General features: G+C 43.7%; 1 protein-coding gene across 3 annotated transcripts in view; it reads left to right on the forward strand.

Annotated features, from left to right (window-relative positions):
- Positions 1–26,320, forward strand: part of CHD7 (chromodomain helicase DNA binding protein 7) — a 127,831-nt gene that overhangs the window by 94,464 nt on the left and 7,047 nt on the right. For 2 of the 3 annotated variants that reach the window (XM_019661125.1, XM_019661127.1), the window contains exons 15-33: positions 2,755–2,965; positions 3,483–3,678; positions 3,995–4,162; positions 4,387–4,566; positions 7,624–7,734; positions 7,824–8,029; positions 10,764–10,963; positions 11,169–11,328; positions 15,386–15,475; positions 15,934–16,037; positions 17,368–17,497; positions 17,887–17,959; positions 18,118–18,175; positions 18,858–19,086; positions 19,312–19,520; positions 19,642–20,310; positions 21,490–21,650; positions 23,779–24,006; positions 24,237–24,680. In XM_019661125.1, the coding sequence (XP_019516670.1) occupies positions 2,755–2,965; positions 3,483–3,678; positions 3,995–4,162; positions 4,387–4,566; positions 7,624–7,734; positions 7,824–8,029; positions 10,764–10,963; positions 11,169–11,328; positions 15,386–15,475; positions 15,934–16,037; positions 17,368–17,497; positions 17,887–17,959; positions 18,118–18,175; positions 18,858–19,086; positions 19,312–19,520; positions 19,642–20,310; positions 21,490–21,650; positions 23,779–24,006; positions 24,237–24,680 (3,827 nt within the window). The remainder of the gene's footprint in view (positions 1–2,754; positions 2,966–3,482; positions 3,679–3,994; positions 4,163–4,386; positions 4,567–7,623; positions 7,735–7,823; positions 8,030–10,763; positions 10,964–11,168; positions 11,329–15,385; positions 15,476–15,933; positions 16,038–17,367; positions 17,498–17,886; positions 17,960–18,117; positions 18,176–18,857; positions 19,087–19,311; positions 19,521–19,641; positions 20,311–21,489; positions 21,651–23,778; positions 24,007–24,236; positions 24,681–26,320) is intronic. The other variant, XM_019661126.1, reaches the window with a different exon arrangement.

Raw genomic sequence — 26,320 nt, forward strand, 5'->3', positions numbered from 1 at the left:
CTTGGTCAGAGCTCCTTATGGTTAGGTAACTCGAGTCATTTGTTATTGTTGAGAGTAGCAGGAATATAGAGAATAGTGGGCAGAAATAAAGCAAAGCTGAAACTTACTTGATGGAATGAATTTCAGAGAGAAAATAGTAACTTTTTTTTTTCTCTGGAACTCTTCAAAAGAAAGTAATTTCTTGTTTGTGGATACTATAACTAGATAACATTGCAGTTACTGCCTTTGCAGTAACTGTTTAAGTAACCAGACTTCCACACTTATTTTAAGTTGTCTTTGACACACACACACACACACACACACACACACACACATTTTTAAATGTAGTATGAGCTGTACTTTAATTTAGGGCATTGTTGACAAACTATGTATTTTGGCTTATAACCCATTTCCAGTTCATTTTCCGATACATACAAATCTAACATCAAGGTAAATCTAATTGATAAACTTGAAAATTTTGCTAAGATATCACAAAGTAGAAATTGCTTTCCTCCCCCACACCTTCCCTACCATCTTCCCTTCAATCTGGCCATAAGAAATGTAATGCTAAAGGAATCATATTGGAAATATGTTTGCTGTTATTTTAAAATGAAGTATTAGTGTAAACTGGTTGCCATTTTAAGAACCTGAATTCATAACAAAGAGCTACGTTGATTAATTCAGCAGTAGCTTTGGTCAAGTAAAAAAGAATTTTAATTTTGTCTCTTCTTTATAAGATGAGAAATTATTGGTAGCATTGAAAAAGCAGAATAAATCTCTGAATAAATTTAAAATGAAAAATACTAAATTACTTATTTGACTGAATTATTTACATTTTCAAATTTTTTGCTAGAATAATTCATACATAGCTGATATTTATTTTATCAACAAAGATTATTTCATTTTTGAAAATTTCATTGACCACTACCTTGTTTTAAACTAAAACACTGAATTTTTCTTTGATTATGAATTGCAGTCTTAATATGGACAAAAACTAACTACCCGAGTAGCATAAGAGTAAAATCTGTCTCTTCCTGGATTGCAAAGAGTTTATAGCATGTGGTGCAGTGAGAGCAAACGTTTTAAAAAGCCCGCGTGTAATATATGGACTGAACCCTGTTTCTCCTGTCTCCTGAGGGAGGGCCTTCTTGTCCTGAATCTAGAACCTAGATTTTTAAATTTTATGATTTGAAAAACATGATTCAACTTGATCCAAGAAAGTGCCTAGTTAACATTTTCGTAGTAAAACCTTTGCCTTTCTTCCCACTTAGATGAAAATCCTGACTATTAGCCTCTTACTCATGTGGAAAAAGGGCATGAGAGACGGGCATTTGTGACCCAGCTGGCATTTTCTGCCAGTCCCCTTCCTGAGAAGCAGCAGTGTGCTTTGCAGAGGGCCTTACTGCTGGGTAAAGGCGTTTGTTACGTGACTTTAATCTTTTCTCAGTAAGAGTCTTTGTTGATTAATAATTAACAAGCTGCATTTCTGCATACGACCATGTCATAACTTAATTTCTGTAAGTGCCCTTAAGATGGAAATAGGATGGCACTTTTGCTACATTTGCTGCTGTTGGCAGAAGTGCCGTCCGAGTGGCTGTGGTGGCCTGACTAACCTAACCTTTCAAACCCTTTTGAGGTGTGTCCCATCTTGAGGGGTAGTCAGTTCACATATTTAAAACCAGTGGGTAAGAAGAGTAGCTTAAAGTTCCTGGCACAGGTTGAGGCTGGGAACCAATCTCACTAGGTGGCTTTGCTTGTTTGTATTTTCTGAAGAATGGGTGGCTGCACCCCGTCCCTAGGGAAAGGAGCTGAGCTCAGCAGTCATGCCCCGATTAACCCCAGAGATGGGAGGAGGCTAGACCGATGCCGCATAATTCTAGTTAAGCCACCTAAGCAGCTGAAGGAAGCTTAGCCTGCTGTTTCCTGGATAAGTGTGTGTGTGGGGTCGGGAGGAAGCGGTGAGGAAGATGTCATTCTCTTGAGGCCGCTCTCTGAGGCACACAAATCTCTGAACAAGCAGAAATCTATGTGGGGCTATGAGGAGAAAAGGGTTCAGCATAAAAGTCTTACATGAAGCACAGGTTTATTTTATTTTTAAAGTTTTAAGAGCTTTGCATAATTCAAGATAGAATTTTTGTGCCTTATGAAATTATCAGATGAGAATAAATATGGAAGAGTTAGAGATTGATTGCAATAGAAGATGTGTGCTCAGATTCCCCTAAAAAGTAATCCCTAAAAATTATCCTGAAAGTGAATTCCCTTTTGTCACAGGCCTTTTGACTATATTATTATGCAGTGATAATCACAAACTACTGCCCTTACACTGTAATTGTTAGATCTCTGTCCCCTTGTTTCTTAGTTTCAGAACAGATTTTGTTGTTCGTGTTTATATTCAGCTAGTAAACAGATCTTCATTTCTTCAGCATTTTAGGTTCCAAATTTTCTGTAGGTATCTGGCCCTTGGCTTGTTTCTGCCACTTCTGGCTTGACAGTCTGTTGTTGAAATTCAGTTTCTACAATCAGCAAACATTTGTTTGTTGGAAAATGTGGGTTTCCCCTCCAAATGCCTAAATGTGTTGTGCTTAAAACTTTGATCCATTTTATACCTTCCCGGTTTTATGCAGAGCTAACTTTGAGCAAGTGGATGGATGCGTGTCCATACACATGAGTATAACATTCTGGCTCTTGCATTTTGCAGTGGGTTTGGAAAGCAAGTTCATTGTTTTTAGTAATAACCTTTTACAGTATTCACGTTATGCTGTCCAACCCCTGCAGGTGCTGAAGAGAAAATTTTGGAAGAGTTTAAAGAAACACACAGTGCAGACTCTCCAGATTTTCAGCTCCAGGCGATGATCCAGGCTGCTGGCAAGCTCGTGCTGATTGACAAGCTGCTGCCCAAGCTGAAGGCTGGTGGCCACAGGGTGCTTATCTTTTCCCAGATGGTGCGCTGCTTGGACATACTGGAAGACTACCTCATTCAGAGACGGTGAGAGCCACGGTGGTGCCGTCACATGGAAAAGAAAGACAAAAGCGACCTTGCACGGGCTCTGAGTGGTTCACCCTGAAATGACATTTGTGATAAAAGGGACGGAGTGGGGGGAAAGTGTTACATTTCTTTTTTAAAACTACAGATTCATACGACAGTTATTCTGTGTGGGGACTGCAGTCGGACTCTGCATAATTTTGTGGGTGATTTTGTTTCCCATTTCTTTCGTTCGAATAGGGGAGGATCGTTCTTACCTAAAATTGAAATTGTTTGTCATTTTACAGTTAGAGGTGTCAGCTATATTTAGAGTTTGGTTGTTTCTCTGGGCAGGAAGTCAAATAAAATGCCGTCTTTGGGCATTCAACCAATTGTATGAAAAACTACAACAAAACCTATTTGCTCTGACATTTCTGATAAATAATATTCTGTTAATATTACTTTCTTAAAAAGAAAAAAAAAAGGAACAGTATATTGTAGCCATTCGTCAGACCTCCTTGTTAATACTGACATTTTCCAGGTACCCATACGAAAGGATTGACGGCCGAGTCAGAGGCAACCTCCGCCAGGCAGCTATCGACAGATTCTCCAAACCTGATTCTGATAGGTTTGTTTTCCTCCTGTGCACACGGGCAGGAGGTTTAGGCATTAATCTTACTGCTGCTGATACCTGCATCATCTTTGATTCCGACTGGAATCCCCAAAATGACCTCCAGGTAAACATGCAAGAAAATCTTCCTGATGCCCCCTCCTCCCCCCGTCCCGCACACGCGCACTTTTTTTTAAAGTCATTCTACTATGACAGAGAATTCCATCAAAGCAATAAATTAAAGTCATGTAGTCACTCAAGCGGTGTCCCATGATCGGGGCAAATGAACCAACTAGTAATCAATTTATTAATAATGTAAAAGTAATTTCTTCGTATGTTAACCCTCTTCTAAACTGCACCTCTGTTTATTGGAACAGATGCTCTTATAACTGACAGTTGAGTATTTCTTGCTTTGGTAGCCATTAATTTCCCGTGTCTTCCAGGCTCAGGCTAGGTGTCATAGAATAGGACAGAGCAAATCTGTGAAAATCTACAGGCTGATTACGAGAAATTCTTACGAAAGGGAGATGTTCGACAAGGCTAGTTTGAAGCTCGGTCTGGATAAAGCCGTGCTGCAGTCCATGAGCGGAAGGGAAAACGCCACCAATGGGGTAAGCGCACTTGCCCAGCCCATTCGTCTCCTTCGGCTCGGCTCCCACTTGGTTTAACTGATAGTGAGACATCCTCCAGCACCTGATTATTTTTCAACCTCAATATTTCAACCTCATGTTTCCTTTCTTATAATTCAGGTTCACCCCCTTTGAGAAAAATGAAACATTTGTTTAGTCTACAAACATTTCCGTTCTAAATTATTTTAAATATTCCGCTAAAACAGGTACAACAGCTTTCCAAGAAAGAAATAGAGGATCTTCTACGAAAGGGGGCCTACGGTGCACTCATGGATGAGGAGGATGAAGGGTCTAAATTCTGTGAAGAAGATATCGACCAGATTCTCCTACGGCGAACCCACACCATCACCATTGAGTCTGAAGGGAAAGGCTCCACGTTTGCTAAGGTGCGAATACAGGCAGGTTTTCTATACCCGTGTAGTGGAGTTCACGTACAGCACCTTGTAAAATGCTCATGAGGTGCGTGTGTAACGTTTGCTCTGTATTGCAAATTAAGAAATTAATTATTAACTCCCTGTGGGGCCCTTAATGCATGAAACATTGTTTGTGTTTTGGGTTCTGGTCTATGTACATGGCGCTGGTAGTTGCCCTCACCTTGTCCTCATACCTGCTTCCCGGCTCCCGGTGAATTCTCTACCTGTGTCCCTGACCCCATCCTCTCCACTTCTTGAGCCCCTGAACGCTGATACAGCCTATAAGGACAATCAAGTCACTCATGTCTTTAAAAGGCCTCCTCTGTTTCCCCCTCCAGCTTCAGCTCCATTAGTCTTCTCTCATAGCTGAAATCCACACAAGCATTACTGGCACCAGCTGTCTCCACTGACTCCCTTTTCTACTTAGTTTTCAACTTGCAGCTTGCACCCCTCCCCCACCTCTCCAGCAGACCGGCGCTGGCAAAGGTCACTGCTGAGCACCTGCCACCCCACCGAGAGTCCCTTCTGAGACTTCACCTGCATACAGTTCCATCCACCCTACACCCAGGCTCACTCTGTCCCTAACAACTTTATTGAAATATAATATACTTACCATAAAATTCACCTGTTTTAAGGATCAAATTCAGTGCCTTTCCCGTATTTACAGACTGTGCAACTATCACCACATCTAAGTTTAGAACCTTCCCATCACCCCCAAAAGATCCTCATGCCCATTAACAGTCAGTCCCTCCCTCCTTCGACTCCCCCCACCCCACCCCAAATCTTTGGCAACTATTAATCTACTTTATGTCTATAGATTTGCCTGCTCTGGACATTTCGTATGAATGGAATCATACAACGTGGTCTTTCGTGGCTGGCTTCATTCACGTAGCATAATGTTTTTGAGGTTCATCCATGTTGTAGCCTATGTCAGTAACTCCTTCCGTTTTACTGCTGATCCATGTCCCATTATATGCCTGTCTCATCCGCCAGTTGATAATGGACATTGGGGTTGTGTATTCACTAGTTGATGGTGAAGTTTTGGGTTATTATGAATAAGGTTGTTATGCACATTTGCGTACAAGTGTTTGTGTGGACGAGTTTTCATCTCATTACACCAGAAGTGGAACTGCTGGGTCATGGGTTAGCTCCGTGTTTAACCCCCGAGGAACTGCCACACTGTTCTCTAAAGTGACTGTATCATTTCCTTTCCCACTGGCAGTGTTTTAGGTTCCGATTTCACCACATCCTCAGCAACGCTTCCTGGTGTCTTGTTTTTTTATTATAGTCGTATTAATGAGTGTGACGTGATAGCCGCCTCGGCTGACTTGTGTGTCTCTGATGCTGCTGAGCATCTCCCTATGCTTGTCGGCCATATGTACACCGTCTTTGGAGAAGTGTCTGTTCTGATTCTGTGACCATCTTCTGAGTTACTTGTCTTTTTATTATTGAGGTTTAAAAATTCTTTGTATTTTTTGGATAAAAATTCCTCATCAGATAATACAATTTGCAAATATTTTCTTCTGGTCTTTTCTTAATGTGTTTAATGTTAATGAAGCCCAGTTTACCCATTTTTTCTTTTGTTGTTTGTAGTTTTTATGCATTGTCTAACCCAGGAGTCGGCAAACTTTTGAGACAGTAGAGTCAATCCTGTCCCTCAAAACAATTTAAAAATTATTCGAGAGCCATAAATATATTTTTACAAATAAGGAAAATTTAAAGTAATATTATAACAAGTAGTAGTATTAATTATATCTTTATTAAAATAAGAAAAATTCACACATGTACGTACCCAAAGAGCCGCATGTGGTTCGCGAGCCGCAGTTTGCCGACTCCTGGTCTAACCTAAGGTTACAAAGATTTGCTCCTGTATTTTCTCCTACGGGTTATGTAGTTTTCACTCTTGCCTTTAGACCTATAACCCTTTAAAGTGAGTTTTTGTGTGTGGTGATGTTGTGAGATGGGGTCCACCTCCCTCTTTTTGCATGTGGACATCCGGTTGTCCAGCTACTCCAGCCTGCAAAGACCTGTGCTGGGCTGTGTGACCCAACACTTCCCCATCACGTCTTTCTGCCTCTTTTCAGGCTCTTTCCTCAGTCCACACTTCAAGTTTAGTATGTACAAAACCAAGTCCAGCATCCCTGCCCCTCCACCCACTATGCACGCGTGTGTGTACACACACACACACACACACACACACACCCCACCCCACCCCCGAGTGACACCATTCAGATGCCAAAGTTGCTGGGACGCTGAAGTTTTTCCTGGCTTCCTCCTCCTCCTTTACGCTTTACATCCTTCAGTTTTACCTTTTCAAAAATATCTCTACCCTTTTCTGCTAGAGCCGTCTTTGGTCTTCGTCACTTCTTCCTAAACTACAGTGGCCTGTTCTGCACTGTTCTGCCCTCCATGCTGCAAGACGTCAGTGACTCTGGACTTGATTGTGTCCATCTTGAGATTACCCCCAATTTCAAAGAGCTCACTACGTCCTCAGGACCGCGTCCGGACTCTGTTAACCGGACACACGAGGCCCTGCTGGACATGGCTTCTGCCTGCCTCACAGGCTCCATCTTCGGCTGCTCCCCTGCACTACCCGAATCCCCAGCCACATGGCACAATGAATTGCCTTTCTTCTCTGTGCTTTTGCACATGCTCTACCAGGAAAATTTCTGCATGCTTTCTCATTCTTTGAGCTTTTAACAGTCTGGTCCAGGCATCGTTTTCTGGAGAGCCACCTCCACTGCCACCCGCCTGGATCTAGTTAGGGCCCTCCTCTGTTTATCAGTTGCACCTGTACATAACCTTTGTTACTTATCATTTATTGTGCTGCACAGTCATCTTTTGTTTCCTGATCTTTCTCAACCCCTGGACAGTGAGCTGCCTGAGGGGCAGTCTTCGTCCTCATCCCATTGACTGCAGCATCTGGCACACAGTGAAAGAATGCATACGTATCTGAGTAAATGAAAGCTGCTTTGCATTTTGTCTATGAGAAAAGCATCTCAAAGTAATGCATATTTTTTCCCCCTTTAGGCCAGTTTTGTTGCCTCGGGAAATAGGACAGATATTTCCTTGGATGATCCAAATTTCTGGCAAAAGTGGGCTAAGAAGGCCGAATTGGATATTGATGCCTTAAATGGGAGGGTGAGTGAGAGGTTCCGTTCAAACCGTGTCTGATCTAACCCGAGGCTGCCTTTTTCAGAAGTTACAAATGTACGTGCTGTGTGTTTTAGAACAACCTGGTTATCGACACTCCACGAGTGAGGAAGCAAACCAGGCTGTACAGCGCGGTGAAGGAAGACGAGCTGATGGAGTTCTCGGACTTAGAAAGCGATGCCGAAGACAAGCCCTGCCCGAAGCCCCGGCGGCCCCAGGACAGGTCCCAGGGCTATGCACGGAGTGAGTGCTTCCGGGTTGAGAAGAATCTGCTTGTCTATGGGTAAGTCAGGCTCCTGTGAAAAATGGAACTTGATTTTAAAAATAGTTAGCATCCCGACTGGCATAGAAAAACAGTATCTGTGTTGGGATTTCTGAGTCCCCAGAGCAGTCAAGTGAACTGAGCAGCAGCTCCGATGGGACCCAGGTTGTTTGGTTGAAGTGCCCCAAATGATTCCGATCCTCATAGATTTGAAGGGGCGTGAGTTTGTCCCTTCAGGAATTTTTCAGATCCAAATTTACTTGTTGGTTAGTAATAACTGTTCTCAGAACAGTCTCAAGATTACAAAATCCTTTCTACTTTACCTTTACATGAAATTTATAACTGTAGTGATGAATCTTTTAATATTTTTCTGTTATAAAAGTTTGTTAAAGGCAGTCTCACTTGTAAAGCTCTTCCAACTCCTCTGAAATATAAACAGAAAGTCATTTAGCTCTGAATGTGTTGTCTCCGAATCTCTGGCACCCCACACAGTGCTTTGAATGGCAGGGTGCTCAGGAAATATCTGAATCTGGAAACCAGAGCTCTCTAGCATATTGTGTGACTGTCAGCAAATTCCATTCCAAAGAAACATGCCACCAAAACCATAGGTTTCTATATATCTGATGATATCCTGTCTTTGTTTATTGTTTCCAATAGATCATCATTAGTTTCAGAATAAATGCAAACATTGTGTTGGCATAGCGTCCAGGGCTCTTCCCTGGCCTTGGTCTCCCTTGTTGGCCCCTTGCGTGGGCAGTCCTAGGTTCTCTTAGGAGAGACGTCCTCATCTCCTTCAGTGTGCCACGATCTGGCTCGTCTCTGTCTTTCCTCAAGCGCTTCCCACTGTCTAGAACCAACTCCACCCCCAACACGCAGCCTTGATCTGCCCACCCTCTCTTGTCCTTGACATCCAGTGCTGGTGTCACCATGGCGCCCCACGTCTGAAAGTCTTTCCATCACATTGTGATGTCCTTTGCCTCACACTCAGCATGTTGTTCGATGACGCTGAGTAGTTGGCTTCTCCTGCGAGAGACCCAGTTAGCAGCTTCTTGAAGACTGGGGCCCTTTCCTTGTGTCCTCAGGGCAGAGCACAGTGCTAGCAGACACACAGTGAGTGCTGAATCAGTGGTTTACGGAATAGACCAAGTTCAACTGAAGCCCATCCTGTGTCTCGGTAGCTGTGTCCCCTCCACTAATGATCTATGTGAGCTGTACATCCTTTCCTGTCTGCCCTCACAGGGCAGAGACACTCTTCCCACCTCATCCCTTTGCAACCTGCATCTGCTTCCGGGTTTCAGCCTAATGATCAACGTTGAGAATTTTGCTGGTAACTAGAAACGGGGCATATTAATAACTTCTGAAGCTACGAAGTCTGCTTAGGGCATACTGTCTTAGAGCCCTTTGCTCATCCCATAGCATCGCTGTGTAGTGTACACTTGCTGTGTGCCAGGCACTGCGCTAGGATACGCTGACACAGGGACACGGCTGTGAGTGGAACAGTCGCAGCCCCACCTCAAGGCTGGCAGGGGAACAAGTAGAAATGGCAAACTGTGATGACACCTTGGTAGGGATGCCCTATGCAAATGGAGCATAGAAGCATGTCTCCTCTCCCTTAAGCCACAGCTCAGGTATTCTCTCCCCACTTCTGGGGCTCAGGGGAATAAAAAAATTCCACAGAAGGTGGTGCGTATAGTCTATGACCTGATGAACATGATGCGTTAGCCAGAGTGAGAGGGAGTGTTGGGTGTTAGGCAGGGAGGAGAAGAGAGTATCTGGCAGAGACAGCAGGGTGCCCAGAGGCCCAGAGATAGGGCCAGCCTTGTGGTTTGAGGAACAGAGAGTTCATAGAAGGTAGAAAGGACCAGGCCAGGGTGAAAAACAGGGCCCGCTGGGGCGTGCTCTGTGCCCCTCACAGCTGAGGCTCTGGCCTGCACAGCTCTCAGTGGGGAGTCGGGAAGAAGGCAGTGGAGGGGGCTTGTTTCTGCCCTGAGTACCGCCCTGAGGGCTCAGTCAGCTGTAACCTGGGAAGGACACAGCTCAGACAGCACCTGCCTATGTGCTGTGTGCTCTCACTCCACAGCCCCCCGGGTGAAAGAGCACAACATGTGTTTAACCCGGGATTACAGCCCTAAACAGATGGATTGGGTTCAGCAGTGTGCTATCTGTTTGGTTGTATCCACAGTCCTTTCTCCCACCCACTGTCCACGAGGACTTGAGAGCTGGCTGAACATTTCCCTGTGCGTGTTCTTGTACATGGAGTTAGTACTCCATGTTTGGAAAGGAAACTGGAACGTGTTCACAGTCTTCTGTTAACTCTCACGCATCCCTCTGAGGCGGGTGATGCACCCGCACTCCTCAGCTCTGCATCCCGACTTGGGGCAGACATCACACCACCCACCCCAAGTGCCTCGTGCATCTCAGATGGCTGGTTAGCTTTGGGGCCGTACAGACCACGTCAGAGTGAAGCAGAAGGTCACACGTGCAGGTCCTGGCTTGTTTCATGTCCTAGAAGCTGCTGCCACTGCCTCAGTCTGACTGGGAAAGCCTGTGTCAGACCTGTGAGTGTTATTTCAGTGGCAGTTCCACTCTGTGATGTGTGTTTGTAACTCTTGGGCCCTGGATTGTTTTCCTGTCACCTGACGTAAAGTATGGCTACTTTTGATCAAGATTCCCTCACACTGCTGCCTGACTGAGAGAGTAAAGCCCCTCATCTAAACGGAAAGGCATTTCTGCATGCTGACTATTTGCTTTGCAGGTGGGGACGGTGGACGGATATCCTTTCTCACGGACGCTACAAACGCCAGCTCACCGAGCAGGATGTAGAAACCATCTGCAGAACCATCCTCGTGTACTGTCTCAACCATTACAAGGGGGATGAGAACATCAAAAGCTTCATCTGGGATCTGATCACGCCCACGGCTGACGGCCAGACGCGCGCCTTGGTCAATCATTCCGGTAGGTGCTTCGTGCTCTTGGCGCTGCAGCGTCACAGCTGCCCGGCGCCACCCTTGTGACACAGCCCGGGCCCAGAGTTCCGTCTTGCATGTTGAAATTTCTGACTCTGACACTATAAGTGGGATTTTAAAATGCTTCTGTTGTTGTAGTTTTGTTGATATTATTATTATTATTATTATTATTATTATTATTATTACTACTATAGGTTTATCAGCCCCGGTGCCCAGGGGCAGGAAGGGAAAGAAGGTGAAAGCCCAGAGCACACATCCGGTGGTACAGGACGCTGACTGGCTGGCCGGCTGCAACCCGGATGCGCTGTTCCAGGAGGACAGCTACAAGAAGCACCTGAAGCACCACTGCAACAAGTAGGCTTTCGGGGGGTGCCTGCAGGGGGCTTGTTTTGCTCTTTAAAAGTGTGTGTGTGCGTGCACGCGCACGAGTTGATATTAAGCTGCAGTTACTGGCTTTGCACAGCCTTACTGTTTTTTCTTAAAACAGGCAAAGTCACATGACAGCATATCTTTAGATGACTGATTTTTTAAATTGCGATAAAGATACATAACACATTGTTTAAAAATTTTACCACTTTAACCACTAGTAAATGTACAGTTCATTAACATTCACTACACTCACCGCTGTCCATAGCAAAACGTTTTCATTGACCCCAATATAAACTCGATATATTAAACAGTAACTCGCCTTCCTCCCCATCTTGTCCCCAAGCCCCTGGCTACCAGCGTTCTATTTTCTGCCTCTGAATTTGCTAATTCAGGGTACCCCATAAGTGGGATCATGCAGTATTTGTCTTTCTGTGATACACTTATTCTACTCAGCATAATGTCTTCAAGGCTGATCCACGTTGTAGCTTGTGCAGAGTTTCATTCCTTTCTATGGCTGAGGAATGCCCCATTATATGGAGAAGCCACATTTTGTTGACCCATTCGTCTCTCAGTAGGCTCTGGGGGTGAGGGGCAGGCACCTTTTGGCTACTGTGAATAGTGCTGCTGTGACATCGGGGATAACGAAGCCTTAACCAGCATGTGTTAGGCAGTTATGGTCAGTTTTCTTTATATGATCCTGCCTTCAGCTGACTGCTTTCAGTGGAGGGGCCAGGGAATTGACATGTTATTTTTTGCTTAATAATACCTCAGTTGCTGGGTCCTTATTTTCTTAGCTATGAGCTTAAAATCATATTCCTTACCTTTATTTCTAGAACTTGATTATATGTAATTGAAGAGTATTGAACCTAATTTATTTCATTGTTTGGAGTCTACATCTTAAACTGATATCTGCATATGTTGATTGTTTCCTGCTCTGAGCATGCATTATTCACTGTCAGCAGGACAGGCCACACTGCTCCTGACCAGTGACCTTGGGCAAGTTCCTGAGCCTCTTCAGGACTCACTTTCCATGTTAGTCAAATAGAGCTCTGCAGCAAGATTTCAACTGGACGAGGCAGAATTAAATAAATATATATGTATCTGTTTTTTAAAGTAGCATCAGTGTCTGAGCACATACTGCAGTGTGCCAAGCGCTTCCTATGGATTGTTTGAGTTATCTAAGATGAGGAGTGCTCTTTTATCCCCATTTACCTGACGGATCTGAGACTCGGGTCCTTAAGGTTCCCTCAGCTTATTAGGGGCAGGCCAGGCTGGAGGCCCAGGCCAGACGAGGGCAGTGCCCTTGCTCTTGTGCTCTCGACTGCCCACCTGCCTCCTCAGGGTTGTCTCAGTCCTCGTATCATAGAATTCCTGGAGATCACCTGCCACCCGCCAGGTTGCAGTGATTAATGGTTACCCCTTTCTAGATACGAAGGTGTTTTCAGGGCCTGCCATTGATTGTTGTCTTCAGATTTTGACTGTCAAATATTTTCCTTTTTAAGTCTCCAAAACCATTACCTCAGACCATTCTGGTGCCTCAGAAACTGTCCTGTTGTTACTGCTAACACTTCATAGCTCGCTCTCAAATCCCGCCCTGCTTATAGCTGTTAGAAAACTTCTGTTTCCTTGTGGTTTATGGGAACTTTGGGTCAATAGCCTTCTGAGGTCTGGATTCAAACAAACCGTATGTGAAGTGGTTGAGTGTGGGAACAGTGGTTCCCGGATCCTCACATGATGGTGGTGGTTTTGAATTTCCTATTCGAATGTCAGGGTACCCTCCCTAATTAGTATGTGAGATGTAACCAGCGTTCTTCACATCCTTCCCCATAGTCTCAGAAGAAGACTGGCAATGCTTGCCATCTCCTATCTGGGACAAGCACGCAGCCCTGTTGTTCCTCCTGGGAGATCACTCCCTGAGACCCCTCAGGATCTAAAGTGGGAAGTGTTATGACTGGTAAGAGAGAAAATGAGACCCAGATTGAGGACCTCCTAGAAAATAGCTGGCCAGTTCATTCTCTTCAAGTTTCAAGAGACTAAGGCAAAAACAGAGGAACTGTCTTGGGTTAAAGGAGACGAAGTGGACAAGAGACGGTTTAATGCTACGTGTGGTCCTAGACTAGGTGCTCATCCAGAAAACGGTCACTAGTGGGACAGTAGATGAAATGTGAATGGAGTCTGGGGACCCGTCCTGTCCTGTCTGCTTAACAGGTGCAAACTCCTTCAGCTTAGAGGCCACCTCCTGTCCACCTCATTACCCTGTCAGCACTTACCGTGTCTTCCACAGGGACACAGCTTGCCAGTGGCATTGGTTTGAATTTTTTCCTCTAGAAAAAAGGTGACAAGGTGACATTCACAGTTTATAAAAGTCACCACATAACTATAATTCCTCCCAATGTAGAAAACTTTGTCTCTGCTCAAAAGAAAAAGAAACCATTAGGATCACTGCCTCCATACTGAGCTGTGGTGAATAAAAGGGAATGCAGTCCAAGGTGGAGGCTATTATTTTTTGGAGCTACCCTTTCTGAGCACCCTCTGTAAATTCTCAGAACTGGCCTGCAAGTTCTCTAACCAGAGAAGACAGAAGGTGCCAGCCACAGAGGCCCATACTATCCTTTCTTTTGCTGGCTCAGTGTGGCACAGCCAATTTATAATCTTGTCAAGAGAAAGAAGTCTTAAAAAAAAAAAAGTGAGATATCCAGAATGATTGCTTACTGTGGAACGAACGTATTCAGATATTTACGGCCTCACAGTTTGCCCATCTAGAGCCCACACTGGCCAGGAGAAGGCTCCTGGTAGGGAGGAAGGCATGTCGTGAGGTACCTGTTCTTGTGTGATCAGGAGTGGCCTGTTTTGGTGACACTGTCCCTAGTTGTCATTTGATATTTTGAAGGACAGTTGCCACGTCCTGAGAGTGTGAAGTGATGGAGTCAGAAAGCCTCATTCCGAGTGGCCCATGCTCAAGGTGACTCTGACCTTGGCTATGTCACTTGTCTTCTGTTAGCCTCAATTTTCATGTTTGTAAAATGGAAGTTGTAACTTACCCCACTTCATCATAGGGTCATTGTGAAGATGAAATGAGCTAGTATAGTAAATGTGATACATTGGTTAAAAAGTGTGTGCTGGGGTTACTCAGCCAGGGAAATGACACTTGGTATTATGATTCAATCACAGCCAAGGAGGTAGCACAGCAGGGCTGTCCAGCAGGTGGGCTTTATTGAAAGAACTATGTTTTAAGCCATTGAGGAAATCCAAGTGAGATTGAAAATCTGGTTCCTAGAATTCCAAGGGTTTTTAAACAGTGATTCTTTGAAAATGACTGAGAACTTCAATGAATTGGACATATTTTAATCTCCTTTGTAATGTTTTATTACTATTCTTTAAGCTACAACCGAGGCTCCCAGATGATATTAATATAAACGAAAGGAATAAAAAAGATTTAATATTCCTTAAGGGAGAAGAGTGGGGACCCACCCATACCCAGCCCGCACTGCCATCTTCCTTTCTTGGAAGCAAAGTTGTATAATCTGAAAAACCTGACATTCCATATTGAGGGTTTATTGTAAGGTAGTAAAACCAGATTTTATATCGCGTTTATTCCTACAACTTCTGATGTGCTTCCAAAAATGGCATTAAGGCAGCAGCTGAGGAAATTTTATGAGATAATGAAGCAGAACAGTGACTGAAAGCCATCTGCTCAGTTGTTTACAAACTTGCTTCAATACTTCAGAGGCAGCGGTAGGGTACGTGTCTGAACTTCACAAGCTGCACTAGGTAGGACTAACCGAAGTGCGCCTGGGCTGGGCTGAGCTCGGTCCCTCTCTGTGCAGTGTGAGCGGTTGCCAGGCAAGCCTGTTGGAAGCCAGCAGAAAGCACCACACAGAGGTGATTATGTGCCACCATCTGTCACGCTTCAAGCCTACCATACAGCATGGCTAATCAGCCTTGGCAGGATGATGGATGAACAGCAGCAGCTGCCAAAAGCCACTGTTGGCAAACAGTCCTGAAGTTAAGAACTTTTTCCCCCCTCTGTCTTCCTCTCCAGGGTCCTGCTGCGTGTCCGCATGCTGTACTACCTAAGACAAGAAGTTATAGGAGACCAGGCAGATAAGATCTTAGAGGGTGCTGACTCAAGGTTAGTGGACGCGCATGGTGGTTCCCTCCCTCCCTGCGATAATCCGGCGAGTCGCAAAACGTCACGGATTGTGTTTCAAAATCTTCATAAACTTAGTAGCACATCTCCTTTTTTTTGCATCTTGAATGCAGTGTTTGTCCTATAAGCTTGGGATGTGATGAGAATCAGGAAAAGCCTGTTTGTGTGTATGCATGTATGTATAGAGAGGTGTGAATTAAATTGCTGCTGTTCTGAGATGACCTTTAGAATGGGCCACTGGGTGATAAAGCTCATTTCTGGTCATGGTAGAAAGCAGCTGACCTCTGCCCTGTCTTTTAACCTTTGCTCATCCCTCTCCATGATGCTCAGGTGCTCATTGTGGGAGGGGGATGTGTGAGAGCATTATCATGTTCACTACTTGGAATTCTTTTTTAATACTGGCATTAAAAAAAATATTACTCAAATGGTTGTCTTTGTAGTGAAGCCGATGTGTGGATACCTGAACCTTTCCACGCTGAGGTCCCTGCAGACTGGTGGGATAAGGAAGCAGATAAGTCCCTCCTAATCGGAGTGTTCAAACACGGTAAGTGACGTTTCCGTTGGACCACATCTGACCGTGTGGCTTTGTCTTTATTTAGAGCTCTTTGCATACTCTTTTCCAGAGTCATAATATTAATGAGGATAGTTCCAAAGGACTCTTGGCGTCTACCGTTTTCCTGCACTAAAAATCTAATATGAACTGTAAATATCAGATGCTGTTTTTGAATGTTTGTTGAGTATTTGAGAAGAAAACATTTCTTTCTTGGCTGTAAATAAAACCAAAACCATATTTGTTTTAATAATAGCCAAACTGTCCTGTAGCTCTCCCTAAACTTTGCTTCCAGCATGACTCCCCTTGCTGGCTCTGCCAGCCCGTGTCGGAGTGGACGGTGGGCTTAACCTCTGCTATTAATCTGTACAAGTGCCTCCTGGGCTTTGTTCCAAGCAATATTTCACAAATGTCAGTACTGAGAACTCTCGGCTCCCCTGAGTGGGATGCAGCCTTGTTAACTTTGAAAGGCTGGGGATGCAGAACTGGCATGATATATACAGTGAGCGATTCCTGATTATAATCCTAATTCTCTGGAGGTCACGGAGGTACTCTCAGCAGCCCAGCCTGACTAAAGGGGAGAATGATGGCTTATAAAACCTTTCATGATTACAGTTTGGCTTGCGGCTCTACAGCAGTTAGGAGCGGTGTGTTGTAGTACACATCCTAATTGAATTGTGCTGTTCTGCCTATGTACGGCAGCCGCGTTTTGTGAGCTCAGCCTAAAAATCATTTTCCCGCAGTGCACTGCTGGGATCTGCCATTTTCCATCTAGTCAACTTGGGCAGTCAAAAAGCAAATTGCAGTTTGAAAACCATAGAGGGAACAGTGTCATCTTACTGACATGCATCATCCTAAACCTAATAAGACAGGTGCACTGGCCTCGCGGAGACGGGGATTTTTCAGCCAGCGGTGCAGCTTCCTGCAGGACGGACGCTGTTCACCGGGAGGACAGGGGGACTCAGGGCAGCGCCGCAGAGGTCATGTAGGAGGCTTTGAAATGTCAGGCAAAATTAGGTCTTGGGGAAAACAGGGTCAGAAATCTTCCCAGGCACCTTGCAGCTATCCTGATCCTGTTTTTCTCTCAGTATTTGTGATAATTCTGGTAACATCCCTGAAATGTGAGCTGGCCCCCAAAACCTGCCCCGGAACGGAGTGTTCCATAGCATGTCCTGCTACAACACGGTTCTTTTTAAATACAACATAGATGATCCTCTGGATTGAGAAACGGAGCTCGTGTGTTGTGGCAGTGCTGTGAGTTTGTCAGTGACAGGCCTTTCATTGTTTCTGTGTGTGTCCTCTGTGGCTGCCGGGGCTGGCACAGGCTATGAGAAGTACAATTCCATGCGAGCTGACCCCGCACTGTGCTTCCTGGAACGAGTTGGTATGCCTGATGCCAAGGCCATAGCTGCCGAGCAAAGAGGAACAGACATGCTAGCAGATGGCGGTGACGGGTAAGAAGGACATTTTAAAATTTTAATAAACTTTAAGTCAGTATCGCATCTATTGGCAGGGTTCAGTTCTTATCCTGCACTATGTGCTATACTGCTGCTGATTTGAACTAAGTGACGTTTGCAAGTATAATCTTTCTGTATCAGAATGATTATATAAAAAAAATATTACCTAGATCATCTGAAAGTTGTTCGTCTTTTTTAAAGGACAGCCCTCCCCTCTCCCCACTTCCCTCATCTTCCCCATCTCCCTTCCCTCCATGGCTGCACTTTTAAATACTGATTAGGGTGGCTTTCGATGTGGAACCCAGATTGTTATTCTTCCCAGGTCCCGGACCCTCAGTCTCTTGCTTATCAGTATGATTTAAACATTTTTTAATATTTTTATATAGGGGAGAATTTGATAGAGAAGATGAAGACCCAGAATATAAGCCAACCAGAACACCATTCAAGGATGAAATAGATGTAAGAATGCGAGTATATTGACTTTTATACAGCACCAATAAAGTATTATATGCCCATATAAGACCTGTTAAACTTTATAGATAATGGCCTTTTCTTTAAAAGATAAAGCAAATGAAATCCAAAATTAAAATAGTTCTGTTTCTTGCTTTGCTTCCAAGGAATTTGCAAATTCTCCCCCAGAAGATAAGGAAGAGTCCATGGAGATGCGCGCCACAGGTACGGCTCCCTGGGAGCGCGTGGAGCTGAGCACGTGGCTGCTGGTCAGGCATCGTCGTGTGTCAGGGACCTCCGCGGCTTCGCGACAGTGGACCTCAAAATGTTATCTCACTGCACTGATTCATCCCTTTTGTGAATGATTTTAATTCTTGTTTATTTTTGGTTTTTCATTACATTGACTTCTGTGATAAAATAACTTTTTTGGATTAAGATAATTAATGTATTTTTATACCAGTTAGTGAAAACTTTTAAGCATCTTTAGAAATATATCTCTTGGGAGTTGGGCATTTGCCAAGGATCTGAAATATTGTCAGCTTATAGAGAATACTGACCTTTTGCCTAATGTAAAATCATTAGCTAACAATTATGTGATATTTTTTATGCTCAAGATTATTATAGTACAGGAGAGGACTCTTATAATGTGGTACATGGAGTAAAATATATTTCTTTATGTAAGATGGATAAATGAACTTGTTTTCCCTCTTAGGGAGTTAAGAAAGGAATGGTTTATAAGCTCCATACTAATAGTATTCCTTAGTTATAATTTCAAAATGAGGGCCCTATGAAGCCCTTTCCCACACTGTCATGTGAATGTTAATGAGTCATCTTGTTTTGATGGAAAATCCTGTGTATTTCAGGTTTGCAGCTACACATTTCAAAAGTATCTTTTCCACTTCCACAGGCAAGCACAGTGAGAGTAATGCTGAGTTAGGCCAACTTTACTGGCCTAACACCTCAACCCTGACCACCCGTCTGCGCCGGCTCATTACTGCCTATCAGCGCAGCTATAAAAGGCAACAAATGAGGCAAGAGGCTCTAATGAAGACTGACCGGCGGAGACGGCGGCCTCGGGAGGAAGTGAGAGCGCTGGAGGCGGAAAGGGAAGCTATAATATCTGAGAAGCGGCAAAAGTGAGTTTGTTTCAGGGTTTTACTCAATCCTGGTCCATTCCTCTGCTCTTTTAGGCCTCTGAGAAGCAGGGGCCACATCCGAGATAATGACCATCAAAACAATGTGTCTCCCCACCCGCAAAATAAGTACTACGCATTAAGTTTAGGGCACAAGAGGAAAAGAAATAATAAACTTGAAGCCTTTTTACTCAAGTACAATTCAAGCTAATGTCTTCTTTCTAACAGGTGGACAAGAAGAGAAGAGGCTGATTTTTACCGTGTAGTATCCACTTTTGGGGTGATTTTTGACCCCATGAAACAGCAATTTGATTGGAACCAATTCCGAGCGTTTGCCAGATTGGACAAAAAGTCTGATGAGAGTTTGGAGAAATATTTCAGCTGTTTTGTGGCCATGTGTAGGCGAGTGTGTCGAATGCCCACTAAGCCAGATGATGGTAGGTCCATTTAGTAACAGAAGTTCTGTAGTAACAGCCAATGGCGTAAAACTAAGAGAGTGAACAATTTAAAGCCTGCTTTGGATTTTCCCAAGCAAGTGTGATTGTTTTCTTGTTTCAGAACCCCCCGACCTCTCCATGATCGAGCCAATCACAGAGGAACGTGCCTCTAGAACTCTCTACCGCATCGAGCTGCTCCGGAAAATCCGTGAGCAGGTTCTTCATCACCCTCAGCTGGGAGACAGGCTGAAGCTCTGCCAACCGAGCTTGGACTTGCCGGAGTGGTGGGAATGTGGACGGCACGACCGAGACTTGCTGGTGGGCGCCGCTAAGCACGGGGTCAGTCGGACGGACTACCACATCCTCAATGACCCTGAGCTGTCCTTCTTGGACGCGCACAAAAACTTCGCCCAGAACAGAGGGGCAGGTAATATATCATCCTTGAACCCACTGGCAATTGGATTTGGCCAGACTCCTGCAGCCATCTCATCCAGCCATGTTCAGGATGAAAAGGTGGCGGGGCAAACTGAAGGGAAGGCAGAGGAGTCTGAAAATGCAGCTGCCCAGGAGAAGCCGGAGGTGAAAGAAGAGGAAGAGGAACCCAACACTGGGGAAAAGGGCGGTAAGCAGGAATGTGAGGCCGAGGCCAGCTCCGTAAAGAGTGAACTGAAAGGCTTGGAGGTCAGTGCTGACACAGGGCCCAAGTCTATTTCAGAAAAAGGTTCGGAAGAGGATGAGGAAGAAAAGCTGGAGGATGACGATAAGTCGGAAGAATCTTCCCAGCCCGAAGGTAATGCCTGGCCATTCAGGCCTCTCTCCTCATTCCACGGCGGCAGTTGAAACCTGCCAAGTTGTCGTGTCACATCTCAAGGGCTCTTTTTTGTTTTTTAAGGGTAATTAGTGTCCATTTTCTTCTGTGAAGGGATCATTTCAGGGTATGCTTAGATGTATGTTCTGTTCTGATATGCTATTTGAAACCAGTTAAAATCTCAGAAGAGTTTTATGGACACAGCAATTCTGGATCAAGGATAGGGGTTAACTTTATAGTATCAGTATTTAAAATTTCAAGTGATTTTAATTTGGACAATCAAATGTGAGTGAGAAGAAGCATTCGCTGAGTAGATATTGGTAATTATTTTTAAACAGATGATGCTTAATTTATTTAATTTTAATTCACAAGTAAAGGAGTAGGATCCGAAAATAACCAGTTTTCTTTGTAAGTCACAGGTTGCTGTACCTGGTGCAAATAAAAATAAGGCACATTGTATTGATCCGCTGGAGCTGGGACTTTGGACTTAGTCAATACGTTACCAGGGGTCGGCAAACTGCGGCTCTTTGGGTACATTCCATCTCAAAAGTTTGCCAACCCCTGAAAGAGCCAATCCTGTCCCTCACAACAATTTAAAAAGTATTTGAGAGCCATAAATATATTTTTACATAATCACCGTTATGTGAATAATATCCTTTAAAAATTTTATAAATGAAACTCTGATAGTTTGATGTTCATTTTCAGTTTTACTTCAGAGCCACATGTACGTACCCAAAGAGCCGCATGTGGCTCGGGAGCCGCAGTTTGCTGACCCCTGGCGGCTCTTCCATCTCAAAAGGTTGCCAACCCCTGTGTTAGCCCTTTTACCCATGTGGGGGAACGTAGGCTCTTGAATCAGAGATGTGGTTGTCATCCAGCCTCCTCTGAGAGTCACTTGCAGGTTGTCAGATGACTAGCGATACACCCTCCCTAAGCCTCTGCTTCTTCATCTGTAAAATGGAAATAACTGTATACATGAAAGGGCTGTTACAGGCTTTAAAACAACAAGATTTGTAAAATGCCTAATACCGTGCTAGCCTTGTTATAGCTACTGAATAAAACAGAGTGGATTGATATTCAAATTTTTCACCATGCCCTTTTCTGAACTTCTTTTTCAGTGATATTCTGGTTGTGAGTAACGCACATTAACTCATTTCTCAGCAGGAGCTGTCTCCAGAGGGAAGAATTTTGATGAAGAAAGCAATGCTTCTATGAGCACTGCTAGGGACGAAACCCGAGATGGATTCTACATGGAGGATGGCGACGCGTCGGTAGCTCAGCTCCTTCATGAGAGAACCTTTGCCTTCTCATTTTGGCCTAAGGTGGGCGGGTTTTATGTGGTTTGGTTTTGTTGACCAAAAAAGAGTGCGGTGGAGGGAATCCTTTTAGCTTGATTTTTCAGATAATTTTAAGGTAAACTTCGACAGTGTATAAAGACTTGATTTTTCTCGTTTTAAAGAATGATCTGTAAAAGCCCAAAGGAAAAAATCTGTAGAATGCTTTTGTAATAGGATAGGCAAAGTGACATGGAGGAAAGATAAAACAAAATTCAACTGTTTATATGGATCTTTGGCTCCTTGAGGTTTTTTAGGTTGGTAATCATAGCATCCACTGTACTCTGTGGATTATTGTTTCAACAGACTCACCCTTTGGCAAAATAAAATGTGTGGACTTTAAAAACAATTTTTTTATTGGGGTAAAAACCACATAACATGAAATTGATGATCTTAACCAATTTTAAGTGTATAGATTAGTAGTCTTCAGTATAGTTATCTTGTTGTAAAACTGATCTGTAGAACTTTTTTATCTTCCATGATTGAAACTTATATGATTAAACATGATTAAACAACTCCTTTTGGACCCTCCCTGTACTATTCTGCCTTTTGTTTCTGTGAATTTCACCACTTTAGATACATAATATAAGTGGAATCATACAATATTTGTCCTTTCATGACTGGCTTATTTCACGTAGCGTGATGGTCTCAAGGTTTATCCAGGTGATAGCATGTGACAGAATTTCCTTCCTGTGTAGGGCCAAATAATACTCCATTGCATGTATATGCCACATTTTCTTTATCTATTCGCCTGTCATTGAGACATTTGGGTTCCTTACACTTCTCGGCTAATTATCGTGCTACTATGAACATGAGTGTACTAATATCTCTTTGAGATCCTGCTTTTACTTCTTTTGGACATATACCCAGGTCATATGGTAGTTGTAGTTTTAATGTTTTGTGACATCGCCATACTGTTTTCCATAGCACTTAATGCCATTTACAATCCCACCAGCAATGCACAGGGGGAAATGTGTAGATTTTTAAAACTGTGTGTTAGAATTTTATTTTTAATTTAAAGTAGAACGTTCAGATTTAAGACAATATCCATATATTTGGAAAACCTAGTCGTCTTCACTCGGGGGAGGGTGGGCTGTTAACCCATTTGGTCCAATACATTATGTGATAATTCCAAATGTAGTTTTCTGTAACCAAAAGCGAAGTGGAAATTACTTTTTTGGCTAACTAGCATAATTCTATAATAAGTCCCTGTGTAACTCGGGTCTGCTTTTCTGGGTGGGGAAATAATCGTCCTAATCACCATGGCAGGGCGATCTGGTTTAAAACAAACAACACAAAAACAGCTTTAGCCAAGTCATCCCCAGGCTGGCCTTCCATAGGGGTAGTTGCGTAAGGAACAATGTGAAATTTTTAACCGAAGTGTGTACTATCAAAGACATCTTTTTCTCTCTGTGCCCTCTCACTTCCCCTGTTAGGCTGAGCTCCCTTACTGAGAATAGAAGGGAGTTCCCCAGATCAGTCTGAAGGTCTACAGTAAGTAGCAGGCACTTGTAATCAATGGAAACTGGGTCCAAGAGCTGTAATTAGACATTTTTAATGTACACGCTTCAATGAAATTTGAAGTGATAATAGGTAGGGAATGCAAATTGACATTCATTAGGTGTTCCTAGGTTGGTGCCCGTTTCATAATGCTGAACTTTATTAACAGTGACACTAATGATGTCCCACTTCCTGGGACAGACTGTGGTTCCGCCTGTAGATCTGAGGCACCCGAGCATCGAGCAGCTAAATGCAGGGTTCCGTGGTTACCTGCCGACAGTCACCAATAATTCTTTAGCTTGACTAAAAGCTGCTCTTAAAATATGAGGACGTTTTAGAGGTAGTGGTAATGTAATATTTCCTAATTTATGTGATTCGGTGTTCACAAGTGAAGAATACCCGGTTTCCTCAATTGGGGTCACCCTAGGACCTCCCACCATAGCAAGGCAGTTTGGGTGGATTTTGTTTATTGACTTGCTCATTAGTTTTCTTTACTTTTTGCCCACCAATTGACTTTTAAACCTTTTATGTTCTTCATATCTTGATGGAAATATTTCCCTAGTAATTTTAACCCAATCTTTGTTACAATTTCATGTGACTTTTCTTCTCCCTCCAGGATCGAGTAATGATAAACCGATTAGACAACATCTGTGAAGCAGTGCTGAAAGGCAAATGGCCAGTAAATAGGCGCCAGATGTTCGATTTCCAGGGCCTCATCCCTGGTTACACGCCACCCACCGTGGACAGTCCCCTGCAGAAGAGGAGCTTTGCCGAGCTCTCCATGGTTGGCCAGGCCAGCATCAGTGGGAGCGAGGACCTCACGACTTCTCCTCAGTTGTCAAAGGTAGGTGAGAGCGTTTGTTTTGCAGTTTAAAGTTCAGCTCTCTAAATCTTGACGCAGTTTGGAAGCTTGCGTTTCACTGGTCCTTCTGAGAAACAGGGTCTCTGTTTCCTCAGCTCTGTTCAACTGTCATGAATGTTTCATTCCTTAAGCTTCTGGTTCTTTCTTTCTGAAAGCCAGCCCGCATGGTGTGTACCGTTTGGGCTCATTGTTTTGTTGGACTTTCTCAACAGGAAGATGCCCTTAACCTCTCTGTCCCTCGCCAGCGGAGGAGGAGGAGGAGGAAAATTGAAATCGAGGCCGAAAGAGCTGCCAAGCGGAGAAACCTCATGGAGATGGTCGCCCAGCTTAGGGAGTCTCAGGTGGTCTCGGAAAATGGACAAGAAAAAGTTGTAGATTTATCAAAGGCCTCGAGAGAGGCAACAAGCTCTACCTCAAATTTTTCATCTCTTACTTCAAAGTTTATCTTGCCTACTGTCTCAACCCCAGTGTCTGATGCCTTTAAGACTCAAATGGAACTGCTCCAGGCAGGTCTGTCGCGCACGCCCACGAGGCATCCGCTTAACGGCTCCCTAGTGGATGGAGAGCCTCCCGTGAAGAGGAGGCGGGGAAGGAGGAAAAACGTGGAGGGCCTTGACCTGCTTTTCATGAGCCACAAACGGACGTCATTGAGCACAGTAAGTTCAGAGCACCCCTCCGTTGTGTGTGCCCATGTTGGCAGCCAGGGTCCCCGTGCTGTTGATGGTGCCGGCCTATGTTCCTTTCAGTGGCATGGCATTCGAGCTGGCTCCTTTCGCTAAAGAAATAGAATTACACTGAACAGACTACAGTTCTGAGCTGGCAGAGTATGTTGAGCATTGATACAGACCACTTGGCCTGAACCAAATGTAGCTGGAGGATTTAGTCTTCCCCAGATTCCGATACATTGATGACTCTCGAAAGACTAGCCCCAAACAGAAACATGTGCTTCTGCGCCTGTAATTCTTACCTCTTAATTATTGAGTTGAAAAAAGCTTCTGTTGTTCAAAAATACTGCTGTGTTTTGGGCATGGCATTTATTAGATTAGTATAAATGTTTAGTTTCAGAGCTTAAGATTAGTATTCATATACAGAGTTAGTGACTGCAAATTCTCCTACCTCCATAACTAGATGTTTTAAAAATCTCAACTGATCTATGCTAGTTTAAGTTTGAATGAAATACATGTGCCAATGGATTTTGACATTTTTTTTTCAATTCAGAGGAAACCAGTGCAGTGTAATAAAAATTATCTTCCCTAATCTGTGCCAACCACGCCACCTAAAAATGTGCCTGTCACCCAACTAATGACGAGGGTTTTACCTCAAAGAACCTCATTACATGCGGCCCCCTTTAAAGGGCTAATTAGGACTGTTGATATCTTAATGCCTGTCTGTTTGAAACCCAAATCAGCCCGGTGGCGCTGGAGCGCCCTGTCTTTGCATGAGGATCCAGCCCTCCAGCAACACGATGGACTCTTCTGCTGGGCGCGGAACAATTTGGGAAATACTGACATTTGAAATGGAGGGGAGACAATTGTTTGTTTCTGTGTGTTTTTTCTCATTTCATCCCTGTTATTATTTGCCCATTTTCTATATCTTGAACCTGGAGAAAGCTTAATAACTTAGGAGAGTAGGGGAAGAGGTGGTAGAGTTAGTCTAGAAGTGACAAAATAGCATTCACGGAAATTGACCCCCAGTGGGGTCTGATTCAAACAGAAGCATCCAGGTGGTGACAGTTAATTTTCAAAATTCATTACCTATGCACCAGTCACAATAATGGTTGTTTTTGTTAAGTGCATGATGACTTTTGGGAACCTCCTAATGGATCCGCTGTGGTGGGGTTGTTCATAGGTTAAAACACCATTTCTAGGTGTGTGCTCCCCAAAGTTGCATCTCTAGTGGCTACCTTCCTGCTTGAGACCACTCTGTTAACACTTTGATGGATTCTGTTCACCGAAAATCCTTTCTTCGTAAACATCAACAAATTGGGGAGTTTCTGCAGTTCACACCTCTTTTCATTTACTATTGTGTTTAATATTTGCATCACGGCACATACTTGTTTATGGACCAAACCTCAGGAATTAACTAATAGTCATTGCAATCGTTGCTATTTTCCTATTGTAATTATACACCTATATTAAACTAAAGGCTGACTTTATTCATTTCACATATTTTAAGCCATCCTTAAGAATTTATCGATATTTTTCTTTTTCTAAAGTCACATTTAGCAGCCCAGCTCAAAACTCCTAATTAGAGAGTATATATATATATATATATATATATATATATATATATATAT

This window comes from Hipposideros armiger, unplaced genomic scaffold (genome assembly GCF_001890085.2).
Source record: "Hipposideros armiger isolate ML-2016 unplaced genomic scaffold, ASM189008v1 scaffold_336, whole genome shotgun sequence".
Classification (NCBI taxonomy): domain Eukaryota; kingdom Metazoa; phylum Chordata; class Mammalia; order Chiroptera; family Hipposideridae; genus Hipposideros; species Hipposideros armiger.